The sequence below is a fragment of the Aulonocara sp. 'chitande type north' Nkhata Bay genome, linkage group LG8 (genome assembly GCF_057382095.1).
Source record: "Aulonocara sp. 'chitande type north' Nkhata Bay isolate Kocher_YH1m ecotype deep benthic linkage group LG8, A_spYH_male_GT1.1, whole genome shotgun sequence".
Lineage (NCBI taxonomy): Eukaryota > Metazoa > Chordata > Actinopteri > Cichliformes > Cichlidae > Aulonocara > Aulonocara sp. 'chitande type north' Nkhata Bay.
Window position 1 is genome coordinate 8,360,084 of NC_141351.1, and position 26,255 is coordinate 8,386,338.

The 26,255-nt window shown below is 43.0% G+C and overlaps 1 protein-coding gene across 1 annotated transcript in view; it reads right to left on the reverse strand.

Moving 5' to 3' along the window:
* raraa (retinoic acid receptor, alpha a) overlaps positions 1-26,255 on the reverse strand; it is a 140,907-nt gene that overhangs the window by 67,836 nt on the left and 46,816 nt on the right. The window contains exon 3 of the mRNA XM_086303188.1: positions 9,356-10,189. Coding sequence (XP_086159314.1) covers positions 9,356-9,509 — 154 coding nt within the window. The 5' untranslated portion in view covers positions 9,510-10,189. The remainder of the gene's footprint in view (positions 1-9,355; positions 10,190-26,255) is intronic.

A 26,255-nucleotide genomic window follows, 5' to 3' on the forward strand; every position in this document is an offset into this window, starting at 1 on the left:
ACTGCACTGAAAACCCTGCACAGTCTAATCCACTCAGTGCTCTGCATGTCGGGTTGACTGGTGTCCCTGTGTTGCATGTTTTATAGTTGCCGGTTCATGTTTTGTGGCATTGCTCAGAATAATTAGGTTATGGCAGTGAGAGTTATTGTGCAAAACAGGCTTCTGTTACAATCCTGGCAGACAATTTTGTGGCTGGTATGACTGTGAGACTGAGCGAACATCTGTTTGTTGCATGAGATCAAATTAAGGGACTAATCAAGGCATAATGCACACCAGTTGTTTAGAAGGCCATTTCAAAGCGGTGTCACTAATCACATCCTCTCCGTCCGCTTAGCGCACTCGCATAATGTCTCTGTGAAATGAAGGAAGACTGGACCACGATGATAAAAGGAGTGTGAGGCCTGAAAGGGCTGTCAAACGCCAGGGCAAGTTTCAGGTGCCTCGTAGCACTAATCACAGGCTACCTGCTGAACAGCTGTTTTCTATGGATGAAAAGAAAACGACGCAGGGAATGAAAAGAGAGATCAGAGAGATGAAAAATGAAGGCAAAAGAGCGAGAGGTAAAAGGAAAATGAGAACGAAAAATGGAGCATTGAGACCACAGCACAAAAATGTATGGCCCATCACACCATAATTTGCAGGTTTAGAAGTAATTTGCACTGTCTTATATAACGAGTTACAATATAAACCCATTAGTTGGGTTAGACGACGCTTAAATATCTGTGTGACTGAACATCTTCTGTTTGAATTAGATATAAATTGCTTGATCAGTAAAAAAAAAAAAAAAGATTGCTCAGTGTTAAACTAACTTAAAGAATTTGATTTAATATCATATTCAAAAGAAGAAGCACTCCTCAGCTCTTTGCTGTGAGTTCAACGATGGGGCGGTCGTGGCTCAAGAGTTCGCCTTGTAATCGGAAGGTTGCCGGTTCGAGCCCCGGCTTGGACAGTCTCGGTCGTTGTGTCCTTGGGTAACACACTTCACCCGTTGCCTACTGGTGGTGGTCAGAGGGCCCGATGGTGCCAGTGTCCGGCAGCCTCGCCTCCGTCAGTGCGCCCCAGGGTCGCTGTGGTTACAATGTAGCTTGCCATCACCAGTGTGTGAATGTGTGTGTGGATGACTGGATATGTAAAGCGCTTTGGGGTCCTTAGGGACTAGTAAAGCGCTATATAAATACAGGCCATTTACCATTTACCAAACAGGGAGAACAAAAAGGGCCAAATATAAGACAACCTTTAATTTTACTGGATAACCTGCAGACCCCGAAGGATTTATGAATTCACACCCAACATCTGTGCCTCATGCAGCTGGAATTTATTTCTGTAAGAGAGATTTGTTGATTTTAATATTGCATGTGCTGATCGCTGATTTTAATCCCGTCTGGAGCACATATGCTTGTGTTTCTTTCCCCTCTATACACCAGCAATAATTACAGTCCTGAATATCTGCTTCTTTTCCTAACACAGGGCTTAAAGACACAGGGTGTGGTATGTGGTAAACACTGTAAAAGGTACTGTGCAATTTAATTTTAATAACATATAACCTGTGATTTATTGTTACTATTAGAAATGACACCAGGTCATAATGTTCTCTGTTTAAAAAAAAAAAAAAGAGCTGCAGTCACAGCTTGACAACTTTTACCTTGCGTTCCTATTCCAGTATCTGACTCCAGAAAAGGGGTTGCGATCTATAAGTCAAAGTCATTTTTTAAAAAGGACATAACTGGAAAAACAAGCTGCTGGCACCCCAGGAGGACACGGAAGGTCGAGAGATCATTAAGCATGCGTTTCCACAAACCTCTGGAATGCTAATGAGTATCTAAAGACAGCACAATTCATTCTGCATTAGCCAACCCGTGGTACACTTAGGACTGTAATGTGCTAATGTTGTCACAAGTGCATTATCTTTCCACTCTGAAGAGGTTATGTGTTAATGCTAGCAGACAGCCATGAGGTTAAGTGTGGCCAGAGGCCCCTTAGAGAAGTGCCAAGAGAGAGCTGGTGGCCCCATGAGCTCTGGGCGAACAGAGCTCTCTTAGCCCCTCTCCACAACACAGTTAGCCATTGTGCCAGGCTGAAAAAGCGCATTAGCTGCTGAGAAAAGGGCTTTCCCCTCTGAAACCCTCTTGGACAACAAGCAAAAGCCCTGCTTGATAATTCAATCACTTTCTGAGCGGTGCGGGGCAGACCTGCACAACCTCTCGCCACCTTTCCTTGCCACTCTCCTTTTCTTCCCTCTCTCGTCTCCTCTATTAGGTAACTGTCCTATATTTTACAGATGCCGTCATTCCTACCGCTTATGAAAGGACAATAGAGGAATGATGCCTGTGAGAGAGAGAGTCGTTGACATTTGAATGTATGCAGCAGTGTGAATTATGGCTGTGCGCTATGCGTTTTGCAAAAAGGGCATAAGAAGATAGAGATATATGTGTGCGCATGTGTGGAAAGGGTGGGGAGGAGAGATAAAAGGAAAGAGAAGGGGGTCATTGAAAGAGTAGGTTGAGGGAAAGGATAGAAGAATAGAGAGAAAAAGGAGGGAGGGGAAAAAAGAGGGACTTCTTATCTCTTTACCCTTGTCTTGACTTCCTTCAGGGGCCTTTGAAGAGAGCAGAAATAAAGATCCTTGCACTAAAGCATCACAGAGAGATTTAGATTATGCCAGTGTTTACCCAACTGAGTGCTGCATGGCTGCTGGTGACAGCCTGCTGGTTTTGAAGTTGTTATGGCCCTACTACAGCTACTCAAAATATAACACTCGTGCTGCAGAGGAGGGGGGTTCTCCCTGCTTGTGTCACTGTATGCGTATGTGGATCTGCATGCATGAGTGCATGAATGCGGCAACTGGAGCGAATGTTTATGAGAGATAGCATGTGTCCTTGTATCCTAACACTGTATGCAATCCATGTGTGTTTGTCTGTGTGTGCAGCACTGGGAAAATGGAGCCATCCATCGGATTACTGGTAGACAGCTCTTTGAAAAGAAGGGCCTGTATTTGCATAAGCAACCGTGGAAGAGAAAAACCTGTAGAAAGAAAGACAGAATAAGAGAGCAAGCAAAAGAAAAAGGAAGGAGAGAGGACAAGAAAATAAAAAGAAGGGGGGGAGCTTGGGGAGTGGACCGCACTTGCCAAGCTACTCGGGGATAAATCCTGTGGTTAGGATCAAGTATTGTGGGCAGGGATTTGGCCCCAGGTCCGCTCAAAGCAAATGGAAAATAACAGCCTGCGAGTAAATAGGTGGCATGGTAATGATAGCTCTGTCAAGTCCTAAGGTGGAGAAAAGGAGGGTGGGAAGAAAGGGGGATAGGAGTAAAAATGTGGTGAATGAAGAGGAGGGTGGAGTGCAGGTATGAAGAAAGAAAAGGGAGTGCAGAAAGGTGTAATGGAAGGAGGGGAGAGAAATGTTGAAGAGGGGTTTGAAAGACGACGAGCAGGAGCCAGAAAAAAAAAAAAAAAGAAAAAAAAGAAAAAAGAACGGGGGTGGGGGGAGCGAGGAAGGACGAACACATGGAAAGGCAAGCGCACTAACAGCGAGGGTGATGGGTTTCCTAGTGCGTACCCGTTGGCTAAACTCGCAGGTGTTCTGGTGCACGATGGTTGTACAAGACAAGGTTGCTGCCAAAAGTATGTGTGCCTGTGGCTCTTACTCCTAGCACACGTGCAAGCTAGCAACACTGATTTCCTGCCTTTCATATTTTTCCTTTTTAGACAGAAATAAAACAAAACAAACTCCACTTGCTCCTTTTTGCCCTTTATTTCCCTCCTAAAATGGGCACTCTTTTGTTGCACTCCTGTCCTTGCAATCCTAATGAACAAAGCCCAGAAGCTCATTTTGATACACACAATAAGGAGGCCACTCTCATTCGGTGAATTCCCTAACACACGATCATATACAGAAACATCAGTAGTAGATTATGGCAGCTGCCAATAAAAGCCATTGATATTTTTGATCTTGTGCATGCTCTTGATACTAGGATAGGCCTATAACGCCTCATTGAACCTATATTTAGATGCCATTGATCACTAATTTATCATACGTTACAAGGTAGCACAAAGTTTGTTATACATTAAATGTGTTGTTACTCAACAAAAGCAAAGTGAAAATGGCTTTTTTTCTTTAAAAAAAAAAAGGTAATATTAATAACCCATAAAGCCCGCTGAATTAGTCTAACTACTCCCAAAGTACCTTCAGAGACTATTGCTTCTTTGAAAACTTAAGAATAGGATAGTCCTTGTGCTCATTTTTCAACCTCCAAGTGTTGAGCAGTTAATTAACAAGGTCATTAAGCTGGGGTGAACAAGTGCTTTGCTGACATGCTGGATGTGTTTTACACACCATGTTTAATAAGCCCGCGTCTCCACCGTCAGAGTATTGGCACCCCTCAAATGACTTTCCAATAATGACAAGCAGCTCTCCAGAGGTACTGATTCTATGTAAGAGTCTTTGTGTGTGTCTATCCGAAGGAGCTAAATAGCTGGCACCTGGTAACCTGATAGAAAAGGTGATTCTCACTGTCATTACACTTATCCCTTCCACACAAGCTATGTGTGTGTGAAAGTGTGTGCTTGTGTGCGTTTGTGTTTGCCACCCATGGAGTGCACTGACACGGCCCTCTGATTCCTGCAGACCACCATCGCAGAGAGGAACCACCTGTCTGTCCCAGAAACCAACACACACAGCCCAGTATTACCATATCCATATTTGCTCGTGGTTTGTACATTCCGCAACGGGCTGCTTAATGGGATGGGTAAAACACACACACACACACACACATATAACCTTCCTTGAGGTCTGAAAATATCCTTTAGTATTTCTCCTACTGGCCCCAAAGTACATTCATAAATGCCATTTCACCCTCTAATAAGTCAAACGAGATGGTGCTGGTGCGGGTTAGCCATCCTAGGAAATGCTCCTGTACCAAGCAATTACTGTGGCTGCTGAAACAAGAGAGCTCTGTGGGGAAAAGCCAATTAGTCCATCGCGGCAGCAGGTAGGAAGCTGGCTCCATTCATTATAATCACTCATAACACTGCGCTAATGTAATAGTACAGTGTTAGTGAGCTTGGTGACAGACAGCAGAAGGCTTAAATGATAATGACTGGATCGATAGTTGCAGGTGTTAATGCCGGATACTTCCATATTCATACAGGCCTGCAGTGAGAGGAATTTAATCAAAAACACTAATGAGAGGTGTGCTGTATGTGCCTATGTTTGAGCGTGCATGTAATGAGCACATACTGTTCAATACAGCAACGTGCAAGTTCCTGGTTGCGTGACTGGGATCAATCCATAGTCATAATATTCCGTTAACTAATAAAGCTGCAGGCTATAAATGTATTATCAATATCTGAAACTGATCTGCTCCAGTGCGTAACCTAACCTGATGATTTTCAGATAATGTGATGTGAAGACGTAACCCAGGAGGCAGGATCTGAAGACAGAGGGAGAGAGAGATGAGCTGTAAACTGAGATTAACCCTCCTGCTGTGCTTGGTCCAAATAATTGGCCTGTTGTGGTTTACTAAAAAAAAAAACCCACAACAGACCAGAGCTGACTGGCAGAGTTAGCCTCCCCTTTCTCAGTGATGTCCGACTCTGAGGAAGGGGAGGCGGAGGAGTGTGAAGAGAGGGAGGAAAGCAGAAAGAAAAGACAGAATTTTTTTTTTTTTTAAGTGAAAGTACTCGAAAAGCTTTTGATTGTAAATGATTTCCGCTTTAAACCATATGCCAAGTCCTGGATTCATGACTGTTTATTCACCATTATTCATTTCAAGAATTTCTAATGACGGTCTTTTACATCAGCGATTAGAGCGCAATTGAACAAAAAGAAAAATGCAGGTGTTTCTGGACCAAAAACACATTAAGGATGCAAACAGGTGGTAGCAATCAGCTTCTCGTCACACTGTGTTCTTCTACAAATATTGACTCATAAATACTTTGGGAAACAAAACATTGCAGAGTGATATTAATCAGCTGCTTATCCAGTGAGTTTCTCAGAAAGACTCTAACTGCAGGATCTTTCGACTACAGCTGACGACGACAATCCTTGCTCTTCTGCAAGGATTACCATCTACTTCATTTGCTCCAGTTTGTAGATAGAGTGGCAGAACATTTCCAAAAAGGTCTTCAGAGCAGAGCTAGAACTGCCGCCAGCCTGCTGTTCATAAATGTTGCAATTGGTCTAGACCACCAGTAGGGCTCCTCTTTGGAGAGTTAACTGAATGACATGTCTTGGTTAGGAAACAAGATGAGAAAGGAGGCCGGGGCTAGCCGGTTCAGTCAGTCCATTTCAATACCAAGCGCAGAAAATAAGCATGCTTTCTTTCAGCATTCAATATTACCACAATGTCGCAAACGTTAATAATTCAGTTTGTGTGTTTGATTTAAATCAAGGGCCAATCTGACCCTATGTGTGGAAAATAATGCACGAGGATTCAAATAATAATGTTATAAAATATGCTAATTATTTGCCACAAAGGTGATAAGAACAGCAGCTAAGCATTTGCACTAATAAAAAAAATCCCTGCACCCCAAAGTCATGTCTGTGGACGATCTAGAAACAAGCTAATCATCAGATATGATTTTCATTCTGTTTACAGCTGTCGTTCATTCCCAGCTGCGAACATAATGAAGCTTTAAAACATAACTGAGCTCTGTGTTAACAACTACAAAGCTTGACCTTGAAAATTTTAACAAGGTCAAAGCTATTCATCTGGCCAGCTGTAAGCAACTTTCCAGTTAAAAGGGGGAAAAAGCACATTATTTGCTCAAACATGTATGAGTGTAAACATACATGCGTGTAATTATTAGCATTTAGGTGAAGAGTTTCTAAATCCCTCCTCTCCTCCTGCATTCAAGCTCCAAATACTCTCTCCGTCTTCCTCAGCAACCCCTCTTCTTTCCTCAGTGCTCAGTACTGAATGGGAGCTTAGCTGGTGTGTGGGTGTGTGTGTGTGTGTGTGTGTGTGTGTGTGTGTTGATGTTTATGTGTGCTACGCGAGTGTGTGCATGGGTGAGGAAGGAAGGAAAGGAAAAAGAAAGAAAAGCATGAGCATGTGTGAATTATGCCTGCAGTTATCTACATGCGTGGCAGAGCACGAGTGAGAAAGTGAGCCAGCATGAAGGGCAAAGATTGTGTTTATGTTGTCCGTGTGTGCATGTGCGAATGTGTACTCATGCACGTCAGGAAACTGTGGTGTCCCTGGCTCTCCAGTGTTTACTGACAGGAAATGTTTGTCCAGGCAAAACGGAAGAAATCTTGCCGCCCCACATGGCAAACACTGGGACAAGGGATACACACGCGGACGTGCATAGACGCACATGCAGGAATGTACACACGCACGCACGCTTGCAAAGAGCGTTTTAAAAAAAAAAAGAAAAGAAAAAAAGAGGAATCTGACGAGCGCTCCAGTTTATGTGGTGAGGTGTGGTATCTGGTATTGGGGAAGTGGGAGTGACTGGGCTGGGCACGGCCTGTTCTTTACTTCCCTCCACCCTGACTGCCAACACAAGCTCCAGCAGATAGAAAGTCAATACGCTGACCCCCTCTGAACCTGTGCGAGTGAGCACAGGGTTTGACAGCTTTGTCCACACTAATGCACACAAACTGACCGACTTCATTGCTTCAGTTATTGTTTCTGTTGCTCCCTCTACGTTAGCACATTAAGAGATTGTCCAAGCGCATTACTGTTCTGTAAACAGTGGTGGTGGTCCATTTACCATACATATCTATTACCTTTGTAATTCCACCAACCTATAATCATCTATAATTCACAATATTGTGATCTGTAGTTGCAAGTTACTTTGCAGATCAAGTATACAAACTGTACAGAGTGCATAAATCTGACTTTCTTAAGATAAATGATAAATCTGTCAAACCACTGCAGTCATTTCAACCTTTACTGGAGATTAGCATAACTGAAGAACAACAACACTGTGAGACTCTGAAAGCTGCCAGCTCTCCCTGTACTTTGTTTTATTTCAGCGTATTTGTCTTAGACTGAAGGTCGAAATACTTCAGTATGCTCTGAGAAAATTCTTTGGATGACCTTTGAAAAATGTGATGTATTCTTAAAGATTAAATGACACAATGGCTGCCCAATGATATATGGTGACTGATTCTAGCATTTTTCAATCTTCATTTTCAGTCTTCTTTCACATTGTATTGAAAGTTCAGTCACAGCTAACCTTTGCGTTCCAATTTTTACCCAAAAAAACAAACAATTTCTTCCTGCAGTTATACGCCAGCATCTTTGGCTAGAGGCTATCCTATCTGTCACAGGGTGAGAGATGGGATAAACCCTGGACCCGTCTATCAGAGGGCATTCACACCTATTGCCAAATTAGAACTAGCTTTCAATATAATATAACAGCAGATTTGAATGCAGGACCTTCATCCTATCAGTGCCAATCACAGCACCACCATAATGTGGTGAAACTAAGGAGAAACCTCTGAATGCCAGAAAAGCCTGCACGCACATATGGACACATGCACAAATATCTTATCCTAACTGACACCCACAAACCGCTAACTAACCCACCAACACTGTTCCCCCTGACTGAGCCTGACTGAGTCCAAATACTGAATCCAAAGCTGTGGAAAAAACAGCTATAACATAACATAACTAGTTTGGAGAAAAAAAAAATGATGAAGATTGTAAAATCTTCAACATTAGAAGTTCTATTTCCTACCACTGTTCACAATTAACCATATTTCCCATTCCATTTTCTGAATTAATAAACCACTAACACTTTAATTTACTTCTGAACAAGTACTTTTTCCACCAAGTCCTACTTTAATAAGCAACACTGCCAGTTCGCTCTGAAGCTTTTGATGGATTGAATAAAGAAGTTATAAGAAGAACGCTGTCTGCGGCAGTATTTCCGAGATTTACTTTCGGAACACTTGCCAAATGTGTGTTCCCCAAATGAACAATGCTCCTTTCTGGCTGTCCTGCCTCATTTCCTTGTGATCTATGTTGACGTTGCAATGCGTGTGTGTGGGTTTGTAAATTAAGGACAGCGCTGGAGGCGACATGGGCATGTGGGTGTGTGTGTGTGTCTGTTTACCAACACACACTTACACACCTTTCAAACAAGAATGATCTAAACAGGACGAGATGAAAGTGTTTTTTACCAGCATACGAGTATGTACGCAAATACACACAGCAGGCGAGCTGTACCGGAAACTGTGAGCCACAGCGGCGCAGAGAAACCAGGACACACGCACAAAGGAAAGTAAATCTCCATACCTCCTGTCACTCAAAACCTGCACAACAGCCAGAGCATCAAACACTTCCACATGCAAAATGCGAACCAACGCAGAGAAAACTGAAAAGTTGCTCAAACTCTACTCACTGGCTGGTGAGGGGGTGCTGTATCCACTGAGAGGCAGTCCCGGCAGGGCTGGAGGCGACAGGCTCCCCAACATGTGGGGGAAGAAGTAGGAGTAGGTGGGCACGGGGAAGCCGTTGAGGTGGGGGCCCGGCACCGGGTTGCCCTTCCCAGCCATGATGGCTCAGTCCACCTACAAGTCACGAAAAGACCTCACTGGGGTAAAGAAAAAACCCTCACTGAGAGGCAACAGCGCCACAGTCAGGAGTCAGTATGGATTCCTGTAAGGATTTAATCCCCCATAAGGATGCTGGGTAAGAAGATATTCCAACAGGCAAAGTTTGCAAAAAAAAGAAAAAAGAAAATATCTCCTTAAGGTTCACAAGGTTGCCCTGAAAATGGCCGCAAAATCCTATTGGGTTTAGCGAATGTATGTGGGTGAGTGTGTCTGTGTGTGTGTTAAGGGCTGAGTTACTAAGGACACAAAAGATAAAAAAAGAAAAATGGGGCCGAAGTATAAAGGAGGAATGTGGAGCGTTTTATCCTTCCTTTCTCTGGGATTGTGAAACGGTCTTATTTGCAAGAGGCGTTGGGAAGTAACGCGGCCATTCCTTATCTCGAAGATGAAGGCAGAGAAAGACAGGAGGCAAGTTGAGTCAAGAAGAGGTGCACTTTGATGGCAACAGTCAGGAGCGGCAATGGCGGTGATGGGGGTGCTAGTGGTTGTGATGCTTTCACGGGGACGTCATTCCACTCTTCAACTGCAGAGCGCTCCTAGGAAAAGTGCAGATCACATGATGCCAGGAGAAAGCTCTTCTCCCTGAATGGGCCCCCTGTTCGCAGTTGCAGAGCCTCTGTCTAAGAAAAAAAAAAAAGAAAAGGAGAGAGAGAGAGAAAAGGAGATCATTTAGTGCTTCAGTGGCAAGGTAAAGAGATCACTTCCCTTTGTACTTAAGTGTTTGAGCAAAACAGTGCTTTTCTTTTGACACTAATTAATGGTAATGTCTCATCTGAAACGTTACAAAAACACCCCATCCGCCTTAATTATCTAATGGAGTGTTAAAATTGCGATGCGAGCAGTGGGTGTGTGATGTCTCCTCTCAGCTTTGTGCGCTCACACACTCGCTCATTAACAGTGACAGAGTACAAATACTGTGGGAGGCGAGCCAAAACATAAATGAAGAGAGTGCCGCAAAAGAAAACTTTGCTAATTACACCAGTTGCAGAAGCCAGAGGTGAGACCCAAGGCGGCATTTCTGGGAACCGCTCGAGACTCCTGCTGCAGAGTTCGCTTCCAAATTACGAGCGAGACGTGAACAAACAGACCTGTAATCACCACGGAAAGCGTGAGCAGGCAAGAGCGCGCTGACATCTACACACCCGGAGAACAATTATCATAGAATGGTACATTAGCATCACAATATACACAGGGATATGAGAAAAGCCATTTATCCCAAACAGCTCATCATAAAATGAGCAAACTTTTTTTGTTTTGTTTTTTTAAACCATAATGACCTTTTTATGAGTCAGTGGATGTGATGCGGCGCAGTAAAACAACTCGAACCACACAGATGCCTCACAGAAAGAAAAGAAGCATGTGGAATGTGTCTTTGCATGAAGCAGGAATGTAGCACTCTAGCATGAATTACACCGCGACATCATGGATGAACTCCTGTAAAGAGAGAAGGGTTAAGTCAGACGTGTTCGTGTGCCTGTTTCCACTTGTGTGGTGTACAGAAAGCGCTGGGATATATGACAGGAGAGGCATGCACAGATGTACAGATTAATAACAAATTTAGGAAAGGGGGGGGGACGACATAATGAGGTGAAAAAATAGACCATATAACTTTGGTATAGATAACTCTGATGTTACTTGTCATGTTCCCCCACTGTCTGTATCATCATCATCATACTACATTTGATCTTAGTGCCATTTAGATGGCGATTGATTCAACTATTTACTTCAAATAAAAGTGCTGTTTCTTCTTCTGTGTATTTGTATACAACGTAGTTGGTTTGTGAACATGAACAGTTACATGAACGTTTTAAACACTCAACAGGGGGTTTAAGTTTTAAGAATTGGAAAGTTTTTATTTAGTCGTTTTTTTCACTTAACATATTTAGTCACGTGATTCTTTGATTTTTACAAACATATGTGAGTTTATTCACTACAGACTACATGGCCTTGGACTTCCAAGGCCAAAGTGCTATGCAGTCATTCTGTCACAATGAGCTGGTGTGTATGGTGGTCAGGAGATGAGCACATGAGAGCCTGAAAGCCTTTACAGCCCATGGGAGCTAGGTATAGTTTTATTTGCTTTTAAAGCCCCTGTTGACCTAAAAAAAATAGTTAAGAGTCACATAGTAACAATCTCCATCAGGATATTGCATCTGGTTCAGACTACAACACAACAATACGCATTACGAAACACTGGCTTGATACATTCTGCATTGAACCTTGCTGCAATCGCGTAAAATGCAACAGCATTGCTGAAAGTGCACACTGAAGTGATGCAATGCCATATATTTTTTTAATCTAATAAACTAAGGAGGCCACAAACGTTGAACCGATACTTTAAATGAGGAACTGCAACTCACCGGGACAATGGGAGACCCATAGACTGGAAATGGGCCACTTCATTCACCATTATCATTACACTGCCTCATATGGGTGCCATAAAAAGTCATACTAAATGATAAGCAGGACCTCATGTTACTGTTCACCTGCACCGACTCTGTTGTGCATTTCCTTTTTGCTGATGTTACAGTAAATAAACATGGCTGCAGAATGACTGGCTTTGGTTACATTTCGTCAGGGATAATAACAGCGTAGGCTGAGCTAAAGGCAGCCAAAGCTTCTGCTCACTTGTGTTTTGATTCATAGTTAGGTTGGACTGTTTAGAGAATGTAAACTGCCAACAACAGAAAGCATCCTACTCTCAAAATTGGGAATAAAGTTCAGGTCAGGAAACTACAAAACAGCCAGCTCATATGTGACATATCTAACCATACAAGTCACACAATACATACAACCAGTGAATTTTGTTGTCTTTGTTACTTAACAACCCCTAATAACAATAATCTAAATCCCCGTATTTGCTAATCCCAAAAACAATTTACATGTTGCGCTGTTTGTGAGCATTGGAGCGTTTCCTGAACGAAGCCCACATGTCTGATGCTGAGAGCTAAAGAAAAGCATTTTCTGATGCATGTAAACAAAGACTGATTGTCGCAGCTGAAACGTTTCAAAGGCATTATACAATCAGTCATTTTTCCACTCATCCGTGCATACTTGCAAGCGTCAACAGTTGGAGGCAGAACGTAGCTGACTACCTGGGTAATCCCCTCTGCCAGGACAGAACAATCACAGGGAAAAGAGATCAAACAAACACACACACACACACACCACTACATGAGGAACTGAGACTCACCTGAAAACCTGTCTAATCTGCTGTGAGAGGTGCACATACCACAGTCAGGTAAAGCTGTCGACATACATATCACAACTCTCGCAAACAGCTGTGAGCTCTGTGTTTGCAGTGGCTAGCATGTTAAATAACACACACTTCATCTTAAAACATCTGAATACGAGCATATATTCGCTCCACTTCACCCAATCTGATCTCCTCCACCCCTCTGTCAGGCAGCTCTTGAATCTCTGTGGCAGGTGGGTTAGGCAGTGATTTATGTGCATGATATGCCTAACACAGAGAGGTCATCGATATGATGAAGATAGAAGGGGAACAGTCGTGTGCCTAATGCTGTACAGTTTCTGCTCTTTTATTGTGTATTTGCTCAAGATCTCAGACTGAAACCAAATTTTTCTGTATGGCACATAAAAAAATTAACTCACCCATCTGCTACATTAATACAGCAGAAATGTGGACAGATGTGGAATAAAAACAGTTATGGACAGAGTGCAAAAGTCTAACATCAAACAGTAATGCAATAGCAAAGCCAAGACAAATCCACAGAGACTGTGGGCCTAGAGCTCAGCCCATTAATGTACATCTTCTTAAAGATTTTCTAAGATTTCCTCGCCCATATCTGCCAAACTCATTTTAAAATGCTCAAACGCACACAGGCAAGATCTAGCATGGAGGCCAGCTCCAGGGGGAATGTACAGTATGTGATCACTTACAGTAGAAGGAAAAATAAACAAACATTCTGGGTCACTTGGTCTTAACTATGTTTGGCATGTAGCAGGCAGAGGGAAGAAAGGGTTAGAGGTCATGAGAGAATGTAATTGGATGTGTTGGAAAACACTGAATTAATCAGAAAAGCCAGCAAATGGCAGCACGAGGTCCGGGCGGACAGCGAACACAGAGACGCAACCAAGGGAGATGGTCAATGCGAATACATGACGTATAGTGAGATTCTGTTGAGTGGATAAACATAGATGTATTCAAGTTCAAGGAGTTCAGAGTTAGAGCGTAACACAGACACCATTTTTTTGTTTCCTTTCTTTTTTTACCCCAAGACTTAGCACATGGACACAGCAAAGATACCAGTGAGTTTAGTGAAGATGGGCCACATGTTATGATAATGCCACACAAAGCATAATTATAAAGGATCAACCCATCTTAGAACAAACCTGTGATTACCGTAAGTGCTCTTTTAACTAAATTCTAAACGTATGCAGTGCATTGTGGGGATTTTACCAGTCATAGAAAGAACAGGTTACAAAAGCAAATACTCTACAGCCATAAACACTGCATCAGCTCAATTACTCGCAACAACACCTGCTACCTTCTGAACACTTTGCTGCATGCATGTCAGTGAAATGCGGCTGATTTGTTGCACGTGCAGACAGAAATACTGCTACATATATGCTTTTACATTTGTAACCGCCTTTAGGTACTTCCCCTACAGCACCGCACTTCATTGTTTAACAGTGAAGGCCTAAACAAAAAATGTGTATGGCTTTGCAGTGGCACATGTAACGGAAGTCACTCAAGCACAATGCAGTAAAATTTTCATGAGGATAGCAGCGTGGGTGGATATGCACGTCAGGTGGGAGTGCAAACAAGCATGTGTGAAGATATGACTGTGTACATATTATACTTTTTCAAATGTCACTTACTTGCTGTCATATAAACACCATTACTGTAGATAATGCTCATATTAAACTAAAGTTTCCACTAATGAGGTCAGCGACAGCAATTCCTGTGAATCCAAAGCACAGGCAGTTTTTCTATTCCAAGCTCTGTATGAAGTTAAGAGGAAAAATATCAGACACACAGCTCTAGCTGTGTACACAGCAGCCCCTCCAGTTTCCTTTTTAAACCTTCTGTTTGTGAGGAGCAGCCAATCAGGAGAAAGCTGGCTTAAAAGGGAGAGGAGCTGTAAGAGCTTGTTTCAGACAGTGAAGACTACATACAGGGGTGTACAAGAAAAAACACATGCTTATGTAATATATCAACAAGTGCGTGGGTATAAGGGAGCGGTGTGTGTGCTCATGTGTACAGCCTGTGTGGCATGTGATTATTGAGGTTTGTCTGAGTGCTAAATCCCATTTGCACATCTTTGTGCCCCGGGGGAGTTTCTACAGTACACTGCATTTACTGTATATGACCAGCTCAGATGGGAGGGGTTTTGCATAAAGAGCAGACTGCGTGTTTGGTGAGGTCCAGTGAAAGGGGTGGGTGCTGGCTGATTATGATGTAAACAGAAACAGGTTACACGTGGAATCACTCTCAAGTCTATTCTGGCAAAATAAACTCAGATAGAACATTTTAAAAGACCCTACATTAACACACTTACATTATTAATGAAGGCTGCTCATTTACTGTGTATCTTAAGAACATTCTCTTTTTTTTTTCTCTGACCACACTAAGAAGTCTGTGATTGTTCCCAGTGTAAACATAATCCGGGAAGACTGCTGGCTCTAATCACCCTACTTCTAATTCTAAAGCACTTTAAAATGTCTAATAAAAAGGCTTCAATGGGACAAAAGTGTAATGAGACATGCTCTGTTTCCATTTACCTATTACTCTAATAACCTGTTATAACAATAGAACACCCTGTTCTCAAAGCGCAGGCTAAATCGTGCTTCCTGGAAGTACAATAGGATACAGAGCTTTTAACTATCAGGTTACTCTCACGCAGAACCAGCACCCAGTTTTGGATCAAGACACATGAACCCGCTCAACTCTCTACTATTAAGATTAGGCTTAAAACATAGTTAGGGCTCAATCAGGTGACCCTGAGCCATACTGATCCTTAGTTAAGCTGTTATAGCGCTGGGCTTTTGGGTGGACTTCCCACTGGGGAGCTGTAATCGTGCATTAATATACCTCTACTGCACATCGTGAATTTTGTCTCTTCTTCTCTCCCATGCGGTACCTGTTTGCTAAGCTCTGAAGCTGTAAGTTTCTGATCTGCAAGTTATTTGTTGTTTCTAGCTTCTAGTTTTTCTCACAGTGCTCTCACCTCGTCCAAGGAAGGTGGCAAGGAAGCTGACGCGTTTTGATACTATATAAATAATAAAAGAATTTAATTCAAACAGAAAATGCTAAATGAGTGGCCCTTTCATCCAAAATCCCCCCAAAAAAACCTGTGATGCATTATTTGAAGTGCTGTCGTCAGTAATTCATGTTTTTTGGCCAAACCACCACACAGAAGAGTACTGCTACTTTTATATACAGTAGCTGAAAGGGTAAATGATTACATCCACCTCGCTGCTTCTTCCACCTGCATAGTTTTGAGACGGTCAGAATCGCAGCTTGCTGATGCATTGTGGGAGAGTGAGCAGGAGGTGGAAGCTACTTCTCGATGATGATGGTCAGAAGGTGTGGCGCGAGAAAGCTAAAGGGTGCTAAGTGCACTTCTAAAGGTGGTGAGAATCCTCCGCTGTTTTGACCGAGGCTCCCTGTGGGGTGAATCCACTTGTCAGTGGAGCAGGCTGCGTGACATTTCTGCCTCACCTCAGAAAGGTCAGCCTTTAATTATCTCAAATGCCAGCAAGCACTGCACCTGGAAAAAAAACCAAAAAATAAAACCCAGAGACGAGCTGAGCGCTTGTCAGGGTAAGACGGTGGCCTGTTTTCTTCACGCAAAATGAGCGCGGCTGTGGCTGTCCGTGCAGAACTGGACCATCTGCCCACCTGCGTGTATGCATGCAGACTCACAGCCAAAGCTCGCATACGCACAGACAAACCCTGACAGATGCAGACACACACACACACATTCTCTAACTGTGTCAACCAAAGTCACTAAAACCTACAACTAAAGTTGCTTGCCAAGCTACCCTTTAAATAAGATGAAGCGGGTTGAATCCCTGGAACAGTGGCAACTTCTGGGAACACTGATTTAAAAATAGGCTGCTGACAGTATGTGTAGACAGATTACGGAGCTATAGATAGAAGAGTAAGATGGGCCAGTGCTTCTGCTAAATATGGGTAGGCCATGCGACGTAAACTCGCATCACATTCTGTTAATCGATATGAAAACTAGGCATGAGTCAGAGGAGAAGTGAGCGTCTGAAGATTAGAACGCTGAAATATACGCAGCGAGAACGCAGTTGCTGTCAAAACTAAAACTGCAGGCATATTTATCAGCGGATGACTCGACTGTTTGCATTTGAGTGACTCACTGTAGTTTCAACTTTGTTGATATTTGCAGGGGCTATGGTAACAGAAAGCTCCCATACCTGCATAAACACCGTCCTGTACGCTTCAAACTCAAACCTCACACACACAAAAACCAACATCGCTGCCCAGAAAATCCCACTTGAGCTCAAAGGAGGTCGGAGAGACAAAGGGCCATAGATCATCCGTGTGGACGGCGTGTGGCGAGCTCCTTGTGTCCAGGTTTTTCCGCCATTTTTCTCTCGTTCTAAGAAAACATGGAGGGTTGGTCCCTATTGTTTACACAGCTGGCTCCATGGAAAGGATTGCCTAATATGAAATATGAAGAGTGGAGAGGTGAGCGAAGGAGAGTTGGGAAGAAAACAGGGAAGGGAGCCAAGCGAGAGGGGTGTGGCGGTGGTGATGGTGGGGGTAACACACCATCGAAGAGAGCAAGAAGGACGGCTAAAGGTGCTCTGAAGTGGGAGACACAGGAAGTGAGTAAATTTAGACAGAGAGGGAGAAGAACTGGAAGAGGAAGTGAAAAATGGAAGGAAGAACACAATATGGCAATTGCGCATCTGAGAGGAGAAGACACCATGCGGACAACTAAATGAGGAGAGAAGAAAGAGCAAACAGAACACGGAGCAGAAAGCCCTGAGGTTTCCTCGTGGTGAGGGAGTCATGCCTCCTGCGGTCTGGGGTCTGCAGTGCATGTTATTCTTTCCCAACAGTCGCACACTGCTTCCATCCATTCAGTCATGCCTCACAAACCATGTGGTAACTGTCCTGCCGATCCCTTCTTCTAAGCTCTGTCACTTGCATCTTTTATCTGACAAAACGTGCGCTCTTTGAAGGACACGTGGACGCACAAATAACTACACTATTTTAAATCCGTGCCACACACAGATATAGTGTGTTTTATTTTTTTATTTTTTTAAGATAAGTGCAGTGCTTTCATAAATTTCCGTGAATAGCCTTTCCGGGAATTTGGATTAAACTGGCCGGATCCTATTCAGAGTATAAGTGAGTCATGCCATTTGTATAGTCAGAATCATTTTAAGAGCAGAGTGCATTTTTCTGCTGAATGGTAACAACACAAAATGCTGTTTTGGAAAGGGGAAAGCAGCAGAGCTCAAATCTATGTGTAAGCAAGTACATTAGCGTGTATGTGACAATGAGAGCAAGAGAGTGTAGTGGCTTCCTTTGCCTAGTTTCAAACCTGTTCCAGGTAGTGGAAGAGGCTTCACACAAATTAAGTCTATATTTCTGAGAAGAAGAAGAACAGTCAACACCCACCACCCGCTGACATACACACGTGTCTATAGTATATCTACAGTCGAAACACTTCAAAGACACGTGCACCGTCGCCAAGGCATCCGCATCACTGTGCTGCCTCAAGAGGATGTTTCAATCCACTGTGCTGGTACTTTTTTGTCTCCGTCACCTTAGTGTACCTATCCAGGATATCGGGCTAACAATGTTATGTGAAACACTCCAGCACATTTCAACACAGAACATCCAATGACACGAGAGCAAATGACGCACTAAAGCACAGGGCCCCTTCCTGTTTATACTGCTTGCTTGCCCACTGGAGGATCAAACAAGATCTGTTCCTCCGAGCGGGTGTGCCCCCTTTAACAGTCTGTTGCTCCTGCAGCAGCTTCGCAGACAATACCAGGATTAATAGGTAGATATTTTATTTAAAAAAAATAATAAAAAATTCTGGTCTGTTGAGGTGTAAAAAATAATCAGCATTTTAAGTATAGTACAAGTAAAAATGACTCTGACCAAATTAACACTTTCCTATCCCAATGTGCAAATGTGTGACATTAAACGCACTCATGCGTGACCACAATTCTGCACAGGAGTGTCTGAGTGTGTGTTTCTGTGTGCTGCAGTCACTATTGTGAAAGTGTGCGATTAGTTGATATCAAGTAGTGTGCATATACAAGGCGAGTGTGTGTGTGTGTCCACGTGCATGCATGGCAAAAAGCCAGTTTGACTCACCAAACTAAGTGTCCTGTATTTCCACCAGGCTTGTTGAGTCTTGTTTACAGACAGCTTTTTTCAATTACTTGAATGATCCCGCATAGTGTTTAGAACTGTGCGTGTGTGTGTGGGTATAGTCATTTGTTTTTCACACTTACAGTAAAACAGTAAAAAAGGCCATAGTGCAGGCCACTGATAACAGATCAGACTTTATACCACATCAGCAAACCCAGAGTTTTAGGTCAAGGTCAGATATCTGCATCTAGTTTACTTGTTCACGCTGCTGCTGCTCATCATTAGCTCACATAAATAAAGGTATTTTTCATTAATAATTTATAAGAAAGTCACATAAAAACATGCAGCGGCTACACTTCTATTATTCTTGTTGCCAAACAATAACCACACTCAGATAAATATGATTCAAATGTGCTGATTTTGAACCGATTCATGAGTCTCAAGTTGAGCCAAACAGGACTGGAATGCTTCAGATCTTGACCGACAACCAGTTACTTATGAGTTCTGAGCGTTTCCCTAAAGTTAACAGCAGTACGTCGATAAAAACTCGTTTTCATTGTTTTGACTGCACTGACAATAAGTTGTTATCAGATTGAGCGCAGTTTCCTTCACTCCACCCATTTTTCCTGTTATCTGTTCTACCCGCAACCCCAGCCCTCCCCGACATTACCACACTCACCTGGTGAAACAGAGAGCAGAGGAGAAGAGGTGACCACCAAGCATGACTCACAATGATAGCCAGTTTGGGGGGAAAAAAACCCAAAAATCAGTTTCCATGAAAACCGAAATGTGGACAAGTGCTGTCACAGGAGAACTTGCAAGTGTGGCGTGGTTTGATTGCACACTGGGAGGGAGATTAGGAACAGGATTGCACTGAGAATGTAAGTGGAGAACTGTAAACACTAGCCCAGAGAGGTTATGTAACCCAACAGCAAGCAATACTGATGAACCACATTTTCTCATCTTATACCTTATATAAGGTATCGAAAAGTCGACATGACTCTAGCAACCCCAGCAGGAGGTTTATCAGACACTAAAACATTGCACAATAGTCTGACAATTCTTACAGGCAGGCTTGCACAATAATCTCATCCTCAGCTGCTTTGTCTTCCATTCTGGTGATTGCAAGGTAAACAGAGAGAAAGAAATATAGCAAACATAGTCATCTAACATCCATGTGTGCTTTTCTGGCCTACAGAAGCCTCTGCCAGATGACATCACATTACACTGGAGCAAAAGTTAGGGCGGGTGCCAGACAACCCTGAGTCATTTTGTCCGAGACCCCTTTGTTGGCAGCCCCTCTGCATCGACACACTGGCTCCATTCAAATGAATGAGGGCACGGCTTTTTTTTTTTTTTCTTTTTTCACCTTACACTGATCACTTAGTGATGTCATTTTATGTTTAAAGTGCAGACTTGGGTTGAAATTTCCATGTCAAATGCATGCTACAGTATAGGATCACCAGCCTTCCATGACAATGCTGCCCATTGTGTTTTTGTGCACGTTTCATACCACAATGACACTCCATGCAGGCAGTTTTTACCTCTTGAGGGGAAATGAAAATCTCCATAGCCTAGCACCAGGGCCATCTGCAAAACAACCAGGCCTACAGTTGCACTATGTGGGGCACACTGCAATCACTTAAAGCATTTGCACATGTGTTTTCATGCTTATATGACAAGAAGAGTAGAGGCAGGGGTTTGTGGGTCAGTCCATACACAGATTAAGCCCTATAAAGTGCAGGTCATCCTGATATGACCTCTCTAGGACACATCCATCACTAACCCAACACTGTCTAAATGAGAATGGCATTTCTAGAATGACCTTTGGCCCACTCAAAGCTGCGAGATTAGGAACATATACAACCCAAATGCACACACTGTATAGCTATATAACTAATGCCCCCCTCCCCCCGCCAAACAATGCAGAAACATAAAGACGACAGATACAAACAACCTTGCAGGAGAGAGAAACAGTGAAAGCGAGCACGAGCAAGATTATGATACTAATCTTTTCTAATGCCTCTGTCCTCCATTTTCCTTCTCACACATAAAAACATCAAGCATATGCCTGGCTCTCTTTCCTTGCCTCCTCTTCAGGAGTCATAAAACTCACATTTAAAAATGCATGGACTCCATAAGCTGCCAGGCCTATCTATTAACTGCGTTATAGTGTGGATGGCTATAGCTGCTGACGGCAGCCAAGGAATGCTGCTTTCCATTAAGGGAGAAATGGAGAGACGAGGAGGAGGAGGACTGAAAGGGATGAGGGATGAGGAATGAGGGGGAAAACTGAATTTAATCATTTTTCTTTTTCCCATGGCACTGCAAACTGATGCCTTGGCATCCGAGCATGTGGAAAAGAAAAAAGAAGAAAATAGAGGGAGGCACTGACTTCTTCACAAAATCCCACATAATAAGGATGAATGCTGTAAAACTGCATCAAAGAAAGAACATAAACACGTGGATATAAGTGGATCACACACCCCAGTGACAGCCTGTGGCCCAGGTGAAAAACTAATTGATTCAAGTGTTTCAGGAAGATCTTCCCCCAGTGTCCTCAGGCGCTCGCAAGATGACTATTGATTGGCTAATTGACTGATTGACATTCGCTTGACACCAAGGCAACAACATCATCACTCTTCATACGAACATCACCACCAACCTTCCCCATTTGGTACTGCTATTTGCAAAATCCTGCATGCTGCATGGATTTAATCCTCGTCAGTACCTCCAACCAATAACTCCCTCTTAAGTTAAGCTTAAAAATTCATTTCAGTTTGCACTTTTCAGCCTTGCAGAAGCTGCTCGCTAATTTGCACAAACTTCTGCTGTGCTAATCGGATATAATGAATCTGCATTAAAAACATATCATTAACAAAAAACAAAAAAACGAAATGTTTTAACTTAAAACAATGAAAACTGAAAACTTTTAAGACTTTTTCTTTTCATTCACTCTGCAACACAACTCTCCAAAGTGTCCTTGAGTAAGACGGTAAACATCAACCAGCACTAGATAGGAGCATCTGCTTAATGACTTTGCATTAACATGTAAATGAGTTTTCAATGGCTTGGATGAGACTTCGACATGCCGGTGCGCATTTCTTCTTGGTTACATTTACCCCCACCTCCCCTCCGCCCCCACCTCTCCGTGCACTTATAAGTCAAACATAAATTAACGAGCTCGCGCCTAAAGCCGCGCCGACACTTAGGAACGACTCTCGCCCCTAACCCCCACCCCAGTAATGGACCTTACAGACAATGCCTGTGGTATTTCAATTAACAGACAGTGGCGTGACATGAAATAACGACATATAGCAAGAGCTGAGTGACATGTGCGAATGAGGCAGTAACGGCAGCATCTATTCCCTTTAATGGACCATTGTGGTTGAGCGCAGATAATACGAGTTAATAGGAAATGTAAAATTATGATGTAGGCTCTTGTCTAAAAGGGTGAGTGACACCTGGGAGTAAGCGGTTACATCTTAATGCACTGCTGCCACCAGGATGAATCATCTCTCCACATAGGAGGTGGAAACCATCTGAAGGTTGCTAACGGTGGCTGCTGTCAGTCTTACATTAACCTTGAGAACAGCCAGGGGACTGGTTAGCCCTGCTGACCTCTCTCTGTCTCCCTCACGCACAAACACACATGCACAATCTCCATTATGACCACATTTATGACTAAAGGGTGACTTGGTGTGGGTGTGTGTGTGCATGCACGCGTAACTTTGCCTCTTCCTGTGTCTTACGAGCAGCATCAGTGGGATTAAATCAGTCCATCACCGGCTGCTGTAACACCATATAGGCTGTCTGGGCTGAAGAGAAATCACCTCAGACCTTTCCTGTTGCCCCCAGGGTTAGCAATAACACTCTCTAAGCTGGTTTTCTGAACACTCTATGTACATGCTCATATTCACTGATCAGCTCAGAATTAAGAACAATGTCCTACTATCTTTGATATCTTTGTGAAATGCATACAATAAATCCTCCCCATACAATCCAAGCAGCTAAAAATCCCAAACAAATGCAACCATTTGCATTTGGAAAATCCAAAGCAAGAAGCATAGTTTTGGTGAAAGCTGCTTATATTTTGCTGTTTGGTTTGAACAACGCCAAGTATTGTTGTGTGCTGAGGCATAACTGGGCAAGCTGATGCCCATGTGTTTTCAGTCAATTTTCACTGACAGCAGGAGAGACAGAACGTGAGAGAGGCCGAAGGGAAGAAACGGAGAATGAGCAGCGGGAAACAAAGAAGTGTTTTATACAATAAAATTGTTGGGATGACTGCCTGGGAACGGGTGAAAGCGCGATCAAACACACTGACCTAATTTTCCGCCACATCCTGCAGAGAAGCGAGAGGAAAAGCAGCCCATGAACACTGGAGAGAGTGAAATCGAGGTTTTTAATACTTTAATACTTCCCTGCAATCTGTGAATGAATCCATTTTCACGGTTTTCTTGGAATACGACAGGATCTGAACTGGGACGGATTATTATTTGTTTGTTACTGTTTGGTGTTTTTTTTTTCCAGCTTTTGTTTAACGTCTAAATTTTGCATTAATTACACTCTTAAAAAGTTAAAAACAATACAGTTCATGTATTTGTAACAAAGCTGTATCTACTGGGAAACTGCTGATTGTAAACAATCCAAAAATCACATCATTTTAACTGAATCAGTATGAAAATGTAACAGTTAAAAATTTAAAGCAAAATGAAAAATATATATATTATATTAGTTACCACTGTGACTGACTCCACACCACAGGACGGGTAGTATGGAGATGCGGTCTAGTATAAAAAAACATTTGTTTGTTTTTCTTTTTATATTATTCATAAGCAATACCGGGTTTACTATATCACTGATGCCCTGCAGGGATATTTACTCTTGTAAACTCAAACATTGTGAGTTTATATTATTTGTGGAAACTCTTCTGATGGAAAGCAGCAGTCTGGCTCTGGTAAAAATAAGAGAATAAAGAGTCTTATATCTTCAAGAAAGAGATTTTAGATATTTATACCTTTTGCACAGTTTTTGGAAACTTAAACTTTCATTTATGTTGTTTTCTGAGATATGTTTGGTCATTAAAAAGACATCCCTCTATATCGGAATGCACGATGAAAAAAGTTCAACATTTAAAGTTGCCTTTTCGGGGCTTTTATTAACAATTTGAAAGATTTTCCAACTTCATTACAAACAGGGACCAATTCGTGTTTAGAGCTGTACGTGGCTTGTACACATCCAAGACGGCTAAAAATCAGCTTAAAATTGATTCAAAAGTGGAAGCTGCAGACAGTCAAAAATTAACTTTCATATGCTAAGGTATCAGAGGGATGCAGCAGTTTACAATGTCACCTCAAAGCTAGAAGCTCTGGGCTTGAAGCTGCTGCTCGACTTAAGCCTTGATTATACACCGCTATGGACACGGACTGCTAGAGAGCCAAAGGCTGGATAGTCATTCCTGTTATTCCGCTTTGAAGTCCGCTTGAAGTTCGCCACCTGGGGCGCATCCATCGTTGGTGTATTGTAAGGGAAATTTTCCATGGGCAAGTCCATGTGGTCACAAAAAACAAAAAAAAAAAAACAGGCAGGGACGCGGACATACGTGCAAACCCTGTCCTCACCACCTGAAGATGAAATTGTTGTCACTTTGACCCAAATGGACCAGAGCAGACTTGTGGACAGGGGAAGTATAATCAAGGATTGAGCTGCTATGCTGTAGAGAAGGAAGAGTTCCTTCCTGCTTTTTAACAAACTTCAGAGATGTTTACATGGCCGAAAAAGTCATCATCGACGTCTTTCCAACAAGCTTTGCTGGGTAGGCTGATGTTGATGAAGCATGTTTGGGTCTGAACTATCAAAAAACCCAAATTACTGCCAGATAACAATCTAGTAATAATCTTACTGAATGGGATGTTCACTCTTATTATCCCCATTATGGTCTCTGAGTTACTTTGAGGCTATTTCAAAACTTTACCCAACTTCCTTCTTCCTCGGATGATCAAAATTACAACAAATTATTGTTGTTTGGCTGAGGATGTTGTTTTTTCCGTAGAGAATAAAGTCTCTTTCAGACAGTCATTACTGCATCGATGCACCCGTATGCACTTGCAAGGAAGCCATTATGGCCCATACTCAAATCTAATTGTCAACCCCTGTCTTCTACTTTTCCGTCTGGTCTTAGGACAGTGCAAAAAGCTTTTAAAGGGCTAACATTTGTGCTTGAGTGGCCAGAACACCGTGTGCAGCCCCCGCCTCTGCCCATCGCTGCATCAGGTCCGCTTGTAGTGCTGCTGTGCTACTGTGACTGGACTGGAAAGGATATTTATAGAAAGCCGTTAACAATATCCTGTCCCCAAACGGGTGTAATCGTATTATGCTGGAGGTGCTAAAAGCCTCGAGTTGGGAAAGCACATCGTCGGAGGAAACGGGCTAAGACACACAAGGACCATTCCCGGGGAGTCTTCAGAGGAAGAAGCTCAGAAGCACACTGGAAGGAGTAGATAAAAAGGCAGACACACATACAAACTCAGCAGGTGAGGAAGAAAGAGTGACAGAGAGAAGATTAACTGAAGGTTTACTGACAAGTGAAGAAGTGACAAGTATAAGATGCAAATTATGCTGCTGACTGAGAGCAATAGGCTTGTTGCTGGAGGAGTGTGGAGGTGGTGCGGGTTGGAGGCTCGATCGTTTTGACAGTGTTTGGTATCGGCAGCTCTGAAGGTTCAAGCCGGCCACGGCGATGATAGATGGAAGACTGAACTTTAATCAGAGTGGCGCCCGGAGCATTTTCATGGAGGTAAACAGGTTAATCAGTCAAGCCCTCCTTCCATCCTCCCTCTCATTCTCCCCTAGTCTTTCCTCAGCACATGACCACTTCTGACACTGGCACGCCATTCGTCTATTTCCCATCAGCACCTCGCCCTTCTCCTTTCCTCCCCCTCTCATTTTCCCTTACCTTGCTTCACATCTTTTGCAACCAGCCAGGAAAACAAATGAACCCCCCCCACAAAAAAAGAAAGAAAATCCTTCCCTGCAGCCCATACCATCAGGCACATCCCACTATCTTATAAAAGGGCATTTCAAACCGTTCAGTCAGCTCATTTAATACCTCCCAGCATCATCCACCATGAAACTATGAGGTGGGAGGAGAGCATTCAGCAAACAGAAACTGTTCATATGCTCTCAGTTTCTTGCATTACTGCCCTTCCACTAGCCTGCATCGAGGGAGGTAGATAATTTGCAGTCATAACCCTCAAACATACTGTGCCTAAATCTAAACACAGTGAGGCAAAGAAAAGAGAAAATAGCAGGAGCAGCGTTGCATTTCCCATTGTTTCTGCTATATC